The 13,458-nt window shown below is 38.5% G+C and overlaps 1 protein-coding gene across 1 annotated transcript; it reads left to right on the forward strand.

Annotated features, from left to right (window-relative positions):
- LOC107640829 (protein FAR1-RELATED SEQUENCE 5-like) lies at window positions 1-1,887 on the forward strand. The gene has a single exon (XM_016344331.1). It carries the CDS (start codon window positions 1-3, stop codon window positions 1,885-1,887), a length of 1,887 nt encoding a protein of 628 aa, XP_016199817.1.
- The last annotated feature ends 11,571 nt before the right edge of the window (window positions 1,888-13,458 follow it).

Consider the following 13,458-nt stretch of genomic DNA (forward strand, 5'->3'; position numbering starts at 1 on the left):
ATGCATGGTTTCGCTGTGAGGTTGGATGAAGTCAAACGTGATAGCGATGGTTGCGTAATTATGTGCCAAATTGTTTGCAATCGGGCGGGCTCAAGAAAGGAAGAGGTTGAAAAGGACGAAAGAATCAGGGACCACCGACCCCTAACTCAAAGTTGTTGCCGTGCGAGAATTCGTGCAAGACTAGATAGAAAAATTCGTAAATGGAAGGTTGTTTCATTCTACGAAGAGCACTCTCATGGATTAGTTGATCCACTCGACGTTAACATGATGCCTGAGTATCGCACATTCAGTGTCTCGGATAAAGCTCAAGCGAAGAATTTGCACGACATAGGCAACAGGACCTGTCACATCTTGGGATACTTGGCTGCTCAAAAAGGTGGATATGCAAACTTGTCATTCAACCAAAAAGATATGTACAACCTCATTACTCAACATAGGAAGGAAAAGGTGAAGGGTGGTGATGCAAATGCTGCAATAAGTTACCTGAGAGGTAAAGCTGGGAATGATTCGTATTTTTTTGGCAAGTACACATTAAGTAATGAGAATCGATTGGAAAATTTGTTTTGGGCTGATGGGACTATCCGTATTGATTATGAGTGCTTTGGGGATGTCTTGACATTTGATTCGACTTACAATAGAAACGTCTACAATAATCCACTTGTGATATTTTCTGGTAGCAATCATCATGGACATACCATCATATTTGGATGTGGTCTTCTTGTTAACGAGGATATTGATTTATACAAGTGGCTCTTGGAAATTTTTTTGGAAGCAATGGGTAATAAACACCCTATGGCAGTTGTCACTGACAGAGATCTTTCGATGAGAGAAGCCATTAAACAAGTCTTTCCTTATGCAACACATCGACTATGTGCATGGCACTTACATAGGAATGCATGCGAGAAGGTTAAGAACAGTGGATTTCTAAATGACTTCAAAAAATTGATTTATGATAATGTGAGTGTTGAACAGTTTGAGGTCATGTGGGGAGACATGGTGGCGAGGTATAACTTATCAAGCAGCTCTTGGGTCGACCAAACCTATGAGTTGAGGAATTTATGGGCTCTTGCATATTTGAGTAACCAATTTTTTGGGCGAATCAGGACAACATCCCAGTGTGAAGAGATTAACTCTCTAATAAAAGTATATGTAAGAAAGAAAGATACCCTTCTTGAATTCATCAATAACATCGAGACCGTTATTAGCCATTACAGGAACAATGAAAGAGTTGCAGAGTTCAATAGTAAATATACCGATCCAGTACTTGTGACTTCTTTGCCGACACTTGAAGGTTTTGCTGCGAAGACTTTTACTCGTAACATGTTCCGGGATGTTAGGAAGGAAATTGAGGGTGCTTGTGCTATGAACATAGAGTTGGTAATTCAGGATGGTGAAAAACTATACCTCAAGTGTAACAGTTTTAGAATGCCAGAGATTGATCATGTGGTTGAGTTTGACAGAGTTGGAGGGATGCTTCGTTGTGAGTGTTTGTGGTTCAAAAATCAAGGGATTCCCTGCATGCACATATTCGCATACCTAAAGCACCAACACGTTGAAGTTACTCCAGAACACTTAGTGTGCAAGCGATGGACGAAGAACGACAAGAGTGATTTCATGAAGTCAAACGTCGATGATCCAAGTGATTCTGATATGGTATTAAAGTGTCGTTTGGGTGTATTAGGTGTTGAGTGTTCTAGGTTGATGGATGTTGCATGTAAGAACTCAAGTGATTTTGTCGAAGCAATGAATGGTATTGTCAACACAATTACAAAACTCCAAAAGCGAGGTGAAAATCCATGCAACTGTAATTTAGACGATGACTACGTTATTGACCCATTGGTGGTGAAGAGTAAAGGAGCTCCCAAGAAATCAAAATTTAAGCAATAGAGAAGGTGTTCAAACTGCGGTGTGACAGCGCACTACAATAAAAGTTGTCCTAATGTTCCTGGTAGAATCCCTAAGGAGCCTGATCAAACTGAATGGTTGATGGTTTAGAATTCACAATAAATTCTCGTTACAAGTATAGTTTCTAAACCAAGCAATAATCCTTTCGTACAAAAGTTTGGTTGTCACAAGTAACAAAACCCAATAAAATTTATAACCGAAGTATTTAAACATCGGGTCGTCTCTCAAGGAATTGCAGGGAAGTATGATTTATTATTGGTTATGAAATTGTATATTTTTGGGTTTTTGAAATAAGGAACAAGTAATTTAAATGGCAAGAAAAATAAATTAATAATTATAAAGAAAACTTTTGGCGAGGTATAAGAACTGGAAATCCCATCCTAGTTATCCTTATCAGGTGTGATGAGAATTATTATTGCTCCCACTTAGTTAACCCTTACTAAATAAAGGAAAGTCAAGTGGACCAATCAATTTGATCCTCAAGTCCTAGTCAACTCCTATGGAAAGACTAGCTTTAGAATGATCCAAATCAATCAGCAATTTCCAATTTTCAATCAACAGCTGAGTCTGATAACTCAAGTGTCACCAATTACTTAACCAAAACCAAAAGGAAAAAAATCTAAATTAAATGGAAAGCATCATAAATAGAATAAAACAATCATAAATCTGAAATACCTCAAATTATATTAAATAGAATATTCAAATCTAACATGGAAAGATTCATAAGCCAATTTGGCAACATAAGTAATTAACAAATAAAAGCATTAGAGTAACTAAAAGTAGAAGAGAAACATAAATTAAAGAAATATTGAACCTGGAATGAAGAGACAATCCTAAAATTAATAGAAATTCTAAATCCTAAATCCTAAGAGAGAGGAGAGAGCCTCTCTCTCTATAAAACTATATCTAAAACCTAAAATTGTCAATTATGAATGTTGTCTGAGTTCTCTCTATTGATTCTCCCATTCTCTGGCTTCTATTCTGTGTTTTTGGACTTGGATTTGGGCCGAGAAAGGGTCCAGAAATCGCTGGGGGCGACTTCTGCAATTTTCTGCACATGGCGTCCGTCATGCGTGCGCGTGGGCCACGCGTTCACGTCATTTGGAGTTTTTCCTTGTCACGCGTTCGCGTCGTTTATGCTCTGTTCTGGGCACGCGTCCGCGTCGTCAACGCGTACGCGTCACTGCCATTTCGCGCTAGGCACGCGTTCGCGTCGTCCACGCGTGCGCGTCGATGCCTTTTTCTTCAAAACTCCATTTTTGTGCTTTCCTTCCATTTTTTTATGTTTTCTTTCTGTCCTCTAAGCCATTCCTGCCCTATGAAGCCTGAAAATACTTAACACACAGATTACGGCATCGAATGGTAATAAAGGATAATTAAAATTAATATTTTTAAAGCATAGGAAACATGTTTTCACATATATCATAAAATAAGGAAGAAATAGTAAAACCATGCAATTCCTATGAATAAGTGGGTGAAGAATTGATAAAAACACTCAATTGAGCACAAGATGAATCATAAAATAGGGGTTTATCAACCTTCCCACACTTAAACATTAGCATGTCTTCATGCTAAATCCAAGATAAAAGAATGAGGGTAGAATGGTGGAATCTTATGCAATGCAATCTATTCTAAATGCAAGCTACCTAAATGAATCATGCAATTTCTACCTACTATCCACTTATATATATAAAGCTTACATGTGGTTAATTTGATTCATATTTTCAAGGAATCATATATGTACAACCAAGGCCAAATCATATTAAAACACATTCACAATTGAGTTGAGTTAAAGGATTTCACAAACTTGCAAGACAATTAATAATTAAACATGGATATATGGAAATGAGCTATTGAACCCTCACTGGATTTGTGTTTACTCTCTAATCACTCAGTGTTTGGGGTTAATCACTTTATTCTTTTCTAGTCATACTTTCTAAAACTTTGTTTTTCATCTAACCAATCAACAAATATATAATGTATACATGCAAATATCATGAGGTCTTTTTTAAGGTTGTAATGGGGCTAAGGTAAAGGTGAGGGTATATATATAAGGCTAAGTGAGCTATAACTTGAATCCTTGATTAGTCTAAGATCTCACCTAACATATACATACTCTATACATTTTTAAAATTATGCCTAGCTTCCCATAATTTTTCCACTTTCTTATCACATACTCATGTACCAATTTTATTTTTGATTTTATCCCATGTGCATTGATTTTTCTATTAAACTTAATAATAGGGTAATTTTGTCCCCTTATTTATTTAATTAAAAAGAAAATTTTTTTTGAAAAATAAATACAACATATCAATGCACATGGTATTTTAATTATTTTGGTTTCACATGAGCATGCTCTCAAATTTCTGATTATTTTATTAATTTAATCTTTTCCTATCAACCCATGTTCCCACGTTTCTCCATACTTAGTGGATTCACAATCTCTATCTTAAGCTAACCAAGGATTCAACTTGAGATTTTTAGTTTGTTTTTTCGCTTAAGGCTAGTGATGTGGTTATAGAACAGAATAAATGGGGATAAAAGGCTCAAGGGGGCTAACAAGGGTGATGTAAAAGGTAGGCTTATTTGGGATAAGTGAGCAAAAATTCAAATAATGGCCTCAATCATATGCAAGTATGTAAATACATTCTATATTGGACATATAGATTGAAACAAAGTAAAGATTGCAAGCATATAAAAGAAGGGCGAAACATACAAGAATAAAATTTATGGTTAAGTGTAATCATACAATTAAGCTCAAAAACTCACGGGTTGTGTGTTCTTTGGCTCAAAAACCATATATCAGTTATATATATCATGCAAGTAGAAATCAAGAGTTTCCATTCAACTCAATGTAAATCTTTGAATGGCTCAAATAAAAAATAAGTATTTTCCTTGAAAAATGTTGTCAATTAACCAACATTTATTGCTATATATATATATATATATATATATATATATATAGTATGTGAATTGTTGTGATTCTGAAAAACTAAAGTTCCTAGTTTACTCTTTTTATTCTCAATTAAACCAAGTTATCGTATGCTAAAAGGGTAAACTAAACTTAATTAATCAATATTTTCTATATCACAACTAATAAGCTAAAAGTGCAGATTAAACTAAATGTCTACGATATATATAAACCAAAGTGCAAAATAAAGTAAACAGAAATACAATAAAAGAAAATGTGCAAGTACTGAAAGACAGATAAGATAAAATAAGATAAAATAAAAATACAAAAAATAAACAAAATAGAATAAAAAGAGTCTGAAAGTAGTTCACCAAAAAGATTTGCCAGAGATGGCGACCTCCCCACACTTAAATAATAGCATCGTCCTCGATGCTCTATCAAGCTGGGTGTGAAGGAGTGGCATCTCCGGACGGATGTGCTGCTGGTGTCTCTGTGGTGGCCTGAGGGTCTGCAGTCTATATGGGTGCCTGAGGATCTGCCTGCTGAAGTGGAGGCTCTGTCTATAGAGGGACCTCTGGATCTGCTGGCTGTATCTGATGGTGCTCCTCATGACGTGGCACAGCCTGCTCAGGTCCTGCCTGCTCAGCCTCTACACGTGCCTCCTCCTAATGATCATCCGCCTCCTCCTCAGATGGCTCAGAAGGGGTGTCAGGCTCGGAGGGGATGTCATGGTGGCCAGATCGGATCATCAACTTTAAATGCTCAAAGCGTCACTTGCTGCGACGCTCAGATCTCTCATATTGCTGCTGGTTGCGGCACTCCATCTGATCCAACCGATCAAATAGGTGATGCACGAGGTGGTAGATGGGCTCTGAAGCAGGTGGAGGTGCTGTGGTGGTGGCTGGTGTAACAGGGGCTGAAGGAGCAGCAGATGATGTGGCTGCCTCAGCGGAGGCAGTGAGAAATGGCGGTTTGTAGCCCAAAGCCTGGAACTTCCTGCTGTGTGGGATAATTTTCTTGCATTCGGCGGCAGTTGGCTTCTCATCAGCAATCTCCTAGGGCACCTCAGCTCGGCGTCCCATCTGAGTAATCAAATATGGAAGGGGCAGAGCGCCTCGGACGTGGACCCTGGACATATAATACCGGATGAATCTGGGAAGGAACAGGTCATTGCCCTCCATCACACACCAAATGAGTGTAATCATGGCAGCTGGCACCTCAGTCTCATGAGTGCTCGGCATCACGTAGTTACTCAGAATCTGCTGCCAAAGTCGAGCCTCATCATTCAGATAGATAAGCTTAATTCCTTTTGGGGCCACTGTGGACTTGCCCATGACCCATGAGACAGTAGGATCAAGAGCTATGGTCTGCTTTACTGCGTCCCAGTCAAATCTCATAAATCTCATATCCTTCTCAGCCTGCTGGTAACCATCTGGTTTATCTGATTTAGGTAGGAGCTGGAGGATATCTTCTATTGCTTCCTCAGTAACCAAAATCTGCTTCCCTCTGAGTTGCACTGCATCCAGGGTCATTTTGAAGTAGTTGTAGTAGAATTCTCTGACCCAGGATGAATTGACCTCAGTCAGATTCCTTTCCAGAAAGAACTAGCCTCTCTGTTTAATTTGTTCTGAGGTGTATTGTTGTAGTTCTTTTGGAATTTTGAGGGTCTTTTCCAGGTATAAATTCCTTGAAGTTTGAAAGACCGGATATTTGAGTTCACAGTATCTGTTGGCAAACTTGACTGGGTCTGTGGCAGGCAGAAGCTGATCAGCCTTTTCCTACGGGGTAAAATTCTTTTCCCGCCAGGAATCATCATGGAGGGTATCTAAGATAGAGGTAAAGGATTCTCCTCTTTTCCTTTTGCCTGTGGTAGCCTTGCCCTTTCCCTTGCTTTTGGGGTCAGACATCCTGAAAAACAGAAGTTCCAGGATACAGTTTAAGAAACTAAAGCAGAAAAACAGGTAAGCAAATAGGAATTTATCAATATCAGCATAGAGGGTCAAAAGAGTAATAAAAGAGCAATAAAAGCATGAAGTGAGTTAAATATATGGAAAATATTGGACTATATGCAAGTTAAGAGGCAGAGAATAAAAATCACAATCCAAAATCTATGATATGCGGAATTTTTGTTAATCAGGAACAACAATAATCATGCCTTGAAATGGGTTGAAAATAGTTAAGTAAAAACCAAAAGGGAAGTTAGAAAGTTAAAGTAGTTAATAGTTAAAAAGTGAGGTTAAAGTAAGTGGCATGGTGTTGTGGTTCTTAATTAACACAAATTGCAAAAACTTGAATAACAAGCAACTCACATTCAAGTGGATATTGCAAATTATTGATGATAAATCATATAAAGAAAAGAATTGCAAAATGAAATTGAAATAATCAATAATGCAATTTAATTAATAAGGGAATCAGAAAGAATAAGAAAGCTAGCCCGTGCATTCATGAATTGGCTTGGTTGAGACCAATTAGAGCAAAACTTGAATTTACCAAAACCAATTTATGAATGGTAGTTTAGTGAAACAATTTGGAAAAAAATCGGACAGCATTTCGGCTAAAAATTGAACGTTCCCGGGTGATAGACAGCAGCAGAAACAGTTCATATGACATTAAAGGGGTGCAGAAAAGAGTAACAAATAGTAATTCACATAAATTCAGACTAAACAAACTCAATCTGCAGCAAGGAATGCAATTCAAGTTGAACAGTGTAACAACAGTAAAGAACAGCATATGAACAACATTATCATCACAGCAGTTTCAAAAATTACGAAACAAATAAAATAAGCAGCAAGAACAGCGCAATTATCAGACCTAAATCTACTAACCACATCCTAGCTGCCTAACCACCAAAAATCCACTACGATCATGCATCTCTAACTATCCTAATTTGAACAAAATTTGAAAAATATGCAACTAACTAACTAACTAAAAAAGGAATCGGTGTTATGGCAGAACCTGATGGGCAGAGGAACAAAAATTGGACTTAGAGAGATGGTGGTGGTTCGGGTGGTTGACACGGCGGAGCTAGGGTTTTGCGGCGGTGGCAGGGTGGCGCGGCGACGGTTTTTGGCGGCGGTAGGGGTTGACAGAGGGAGAGGGGAGAAAGAGGGTTATGGAGGGGAGAAGAGAAGAAAGGGACGAGGAGGTTGAGGGTGGTGGGGGTCGTGGTGGTGGTTCGGTGATGGGGCGGCGGGGCAATGGAGGGAGAAGGGTGGGAGGAGAAGAAGAGGAGGGGGTGGTTCGGCCAGGGCGGCGCGGTGGCGAGGGCGTGGTGCGGTGGGGCGGTATGGGTGGCTATTTGGTGGTGGTTGCAGAGGGGAGGAGAGAGTGCAGAGAAGAAGGGGGGAAAAAGCGGACGCAAAATGGGTAGAGTTCCGCGTCGAAGGGGATAAGTGGATTCAAATTCACGCGGACACGTGAATCATGCGAATGCGTAGTTGGGGCGAAAACGCAACGACGCGGTCGCGTCATTGATGCAATCGCGCGAGTGAGGAATAATGAAAGTGACGCGTACGCATGGGGCACGCGTACACGTCGCTTAAAATTGTGCTAAACGCACAATTCCAGCGTCATTTTGGCGCAACTCTCTGTTTCAATTGAGGGGGCAATAATTTCCATGCGACACGTACGCGTCGCCCACGCTTTTGCATGGTGTGTGTGAAGTGAAAGTGACGCGTTCGCGTCATTGACGCGAACGCGTGGCCCAAATTGTGCCTAACACATAACAGCCGCACGATTCCATCCCAACTTTCTGGGCGTTGGATGTTGACGCCGATTTTGAGTCGACGCCCACGCGTGGCCCATGCGCACGCGTGGGGTGCACCATTTTTTTATGCAGCATGCAGAATGAAATGCTGATGCGGATGTTATGAATAAATCCAGGTACAATAAAAATAAAATAAAATAAAATGAAAAACAAACAAAAAAAATAAAATTAAAATTGAAAAAGGAACGATCATACCATGGTGGGTTGTCTCCCACCTAGCACTTTTGGTTAAAGTCCTTAAGTTGGACATTTGATGAGCTTCCTGCTATGGTGGCTTGTGCTTAAACTCATCCAAAAATCTCCACCAACGTTTGCAATTCCAATAGCCTCCGAAGTCCCATACTAGGCAAGTAAAGCCTTTGAGCAAGTTAAAGCAGGTTTTCAGACTCCAGGAGTATTGATTATCAGGATAAATTCCAGGATCCCAAACCTTGCTTCTGTACCCATCTTTGTTTTGATCTACATTTTTCCAGCCGGGCAGTATGGAATATGAACTCTCACTAAGATGACCAAACATCTTCTGAGACCCATTCAATCGAACTCGAAACCAATCCTTGTACCTCAAATTGAAGCGTGGAGCTTTATTGAATCTTGCATACCAGCTCTGAGTGCGAGCCATTTCCCTCTTGCTCTTAAAGCCGCAAAGAGCTCTAAGCTGGCCATCTGTTTCAAGCAAACCATATTCAAGTGGAAAAGTAAAGATAAAGGCTAAGGATTTTACCCACTTGAAGTTTGTATTGGATGGTAATGGCTTTGAGATAGGTGTTTCCAGTGGTTTTGCAAGCTCTACTCCCTTGTATTCTTCTGCGAATTCCTCCACTTCTTTGCAAACTTCTTCAACTGCAACCACGTCTTGATCAAAGTCTTCGATATCTTCCTCATCACTTAAGTCATAAATTGGGGGTTGAGAAAAGTCTACCTCCGCATCATCCTCGTATTCAATTGGGAAAGATTCTTCAATCTCAAGGAATTCACTTGTGGATGCAAGTTCATTACTAGGAGAGCTTAATTCATGATGATCATTACCAAGGAAACTTGCTTCTTGAGTTGTTCCGTCCAGTTCTTCATAAGATATATGCTTCTGGAGTTGTGCACTATCCTCCTTAGCATCAATTGAAAACTGCTCGGTGGAATTCTCCACAATTCTTAGTTCCCATGGAGGTTCAGCATCTCCTAAGTCTTCAACCAGTTCTTCTTCTTTGATAATTATGGCTTCCTCCACTTGTTCCAGTACAAATTCATGCTCTGTACTGTCCATTGGAGTTTCTAGTATCTCCTTCATGCTACGTTCTTCATCAGATTGTCCACATGAAGCCATGGGGTTCCTTGAGTGTCCGAACGTCGGGAAGCTAATCGATTGATCGCTTGATCCAATTCTTGAAGGGCCGCATGAAATTTATTCACTGTTTTCTTGAGACGTTCCTATGATTCTCGGGTTGATGGATATGGACATGGTGCATATGGAAGTGGTGGTTCTTGGGAGTAATTGGATTGGAATTGGGGTGGGTAAGGGTTAGGGTCATATGGAGGTGAATGGTGGTGGGTGGCTTGTGAGTGTGGTGGTTCATATCTATGTTGAGGAGGTGGTTCATAGGTGTATGATGGGGCTTGTTGGAAACTATAAGGGGGTTCACCATATCTATTATCTTGGTACGCACTTCGGAATGACTCTTGACCATAGTAATTTGGTGGGTGTTGGTTGTCACGAAGGGGTCCACCATATCTAATGTCTGGGCATGCATTGTAGGATGGTCGTTGTCCATGGTATCTTGGAAGATGTTGTTGCCGAAAGGGTTGATCAGATCCTCGTGGCTCCTTCCAACTTTGATTATTCTGACCTTGATGCATGTTCCTGTTATAACTTCCATTCCTTCCAATAACATTAGAACCAAACTCAAAGCGACTGGGGTGAGAACTCATAGTAACTAATAAAAATTAAAAACAAAAATAAAACAAATAAACAAGCAAAATAAAATATTTATAATAACCAATAATAAAGCACACAGTTGCAATTCCCCGGCAACGACGCCATTTTTGATCGAACTGAATGATTGATGGTTTAGAATTCACAATAAATTCTCGTTGCAAGTATAGTTTCTAAACCAAGCAATAATCATTTCGTACAAAAGTTTGGTTGTCACAAGTAACAAAACCCAATAAAATTTATAACCAAAGTATTTAAACATCGGGTCGTCTCTCAAGGAATTGCAGGGAAGTATGATTTATTATTGGTTATGAAATTGTATATTTTTTGGTTTTTGAAATAAGGAACAAGTAATTTAAATGGCAAGAAAAATAAATTAATAATTATAAAGAAAACTTTTGGCGATGTATAAGAACTAGAAATCCCATCCTAGTTATCCTTACCAGGTGTGATGAGAATTATTATTGCTCCCACTTAGTTAACCCTTACTAAATAAAGAAAAGTCAAGTAGACCAATCAATTTGATCCTCAAGTCCTAGTCAACTCCTGTGGAAAAACTAGCTTTAGAGCAATCCAAATCAATCAGCAATTTCCAATTTTCAATCAACAGTTGAGTCTTATAACTCAAGTGTCACCAATTACTTAACCAAAACCAAAAGGAAAAAAATCTAAATTAAATTGAAAGTATCATAAATAGAATAAAACAATCATAAATCTGAAATACCTCAAATTATATTAAATAGAATATTCAAATCTAACATGGAAAGATTCATAAGCCAATTTGGCAACATAGTAATTAATAAATAAAGGCATTAGAGTAACTAAAAGTAGAAGAGAAACATAAATTAAAGAAATATTGAACCTGGAATGAAGAGACAATTCTAAAATTAATAGAAATCCTAAATCTTAAATCCTAAGAGAGAGGAGAGAGCCTCTCTCTAAAAAACTACATCTAAAACCTAAAATTGTCAATTATGAATGTTGTCTGAGTTCTCTCTATTGATTCCCTCATTCTCTGGCTTCTATTCTGTGTTTCTGGACTTGGATTTGGGCCGAGAAAGGGTCCAGAAATCGCTGGGGGCGACTTCTGCAATTTTCTGCACATGGCGTCCGTCACGCGTGCGCGTGGGTCACACGTTCGCGTCATTTGGAGTTTTTTCTTGTCACGCGTACGCATCAGTCACGCGTTTGTGTCGTTTATGCTCTGTTCTGGGCACGCGTCCACGTCGTCCACGCGTGCGCGTCGATGCCTTTTTCTTCAAAACTCCATTTTTGTGCTTTTCTTCCATTTTTGTATGTTTCCTTTCTGTCCTCTAAGTCATTCCTGCCCTATGAACCCTGAAAATACTTAACACACAAATCACGACATCGAATGGTAATAAAGGATAATTAAAATTAATATTTTTAAAGCATAGGAAACATGTTTTCACATATATCATAAAATAAGGAAGGAATAGTAAAACCATGCAATTCATATGAATAAGTGGGTAAAGAATTGATAAAAACACTCAATTGAGCACAAGATGAATCATAAAATAGGGGTTTATCAGAGCCAGTAGACGATGATACATAAAAGAATATCAGTAGCTATCTTGACATCGTCACTAAGGTATGTCATACTATAACTATGTCTAGAATGTCGTTGTATGGTGATTCGGCATATTGTGTTTTGAATTTTTAAACTACGTTATTTTTATGATGTTGTAACGGAAGATGATGTTTGGTTTTTGATCAACGCAAAAGCCATGACAGTATGAAAAATCAGTAGAAGATGGAAAAAGGTTAGTACATTGGAGGTGGAACAGCACCAACCTCAGCAGCTAAATCTGCTTTTACTGATCAAGTGAATATATCAAGTCCTGGTCCCGATATCCCTGTTTGTGCATCTACAAGTAACGAAGAATTCGAGATGAGTTCCAGACCAGCCGAGTCTCCTGTTGTGGCTCCTGAAACTGGACTGGCAGACTGAAGATGATCCAGATTTTGGGATGTTTGGTAATTTTGTATCGTTTACTAATTACCTTTTATTGATGTTTTGTATAGTTTACATTCATTGATTGAATTGAAATTTGTTGAACTAGGAAGATTATGTCATTTTATTCATTTACTATTAAACTTTTGACATTGCTTTTTGACTTATTCTATCAATAACAGAACTCGAGCTTAATTATAGTTGATTTGATGTGTCCCCATGTACTGTAGGAAGTAATTACCTATATTCCTAGTAAAATATGATGCAATATTTGATGCACCTTTGCCTGACTGTTAATGGAGATTTGAACATTATATGTGCACTAGTATTGAGCACGAGTTGTGATTGATCATGGATGCACTAGTTTTAAAGACCGAGTGTTCATACTTCTAAGCTATTTAGTATCCACAACTAATTAATTTAAGTTGGGATTGATAACGCCAAGTTTGACATTGAAATTAATGAGGTATTTCATTGTAGAGAGTAATCTATGTATATATGTCAAAATTCTAGTAGTAATGTTAATTCTTACTTACCCTTTCCCTTCTGTTTCAGGATCTGTTTGGTTAGGTATTAATGCTGCATCTTTTCTTCAATCTGACTTGCTATACATAGTGAGACAAAAGGTTTATTCAGTAACTGCACTAGCCCTCGTGTTTTCTCACAAGACTGCTATGCATCTTCACACTTACTTTCACTCCTCGATCCAAACTCTGCTTCTACGCTGCAAAATTTGTTATTTTTCAAGGATATCAACATGTGATCATATTGGAAATCATGTATTATTAGTTAATGCATCTACATAAGTTTATCTTTTCAATAATGAGTTAGAGACTTATAGTATCAGTTTAAATAACGAGTAAAGTACTATTTTGGTCTCTAATAGTTGACTTGAGTCTTAATTTTGTCTTTAATACCTGAAATGTTATTTTTTTTAGTCCCAAATATTTTAGTCCATCCTATTTTAGTCCTCTACTTAA

Source organism: Arachis ipaensis, chromosome B5 (assembly GCF_059453495.1).
Source record: "Arachis ipaensis isolate K30076 ecotype BB chromosome B5, ASM5945349v1, whole genome shotgun sequence".
Taxonomy (NCBI): Eukaryota; Viridiplantae; Streptophyta; class Magnoliopsida; order Fabales; family Fabaceae; genus Arachis; species Arachis ipaensis.

Bases quoted from the DNA above. Each gene is read 5' to 3' on its own strand.
- LOC107640829 (XM_016344331.1), top strand. From the start codon at position 1: ATGCATGGTTTCGCTGTGAGGTTGGATGAAGTCAAACGTGATAGCGAT.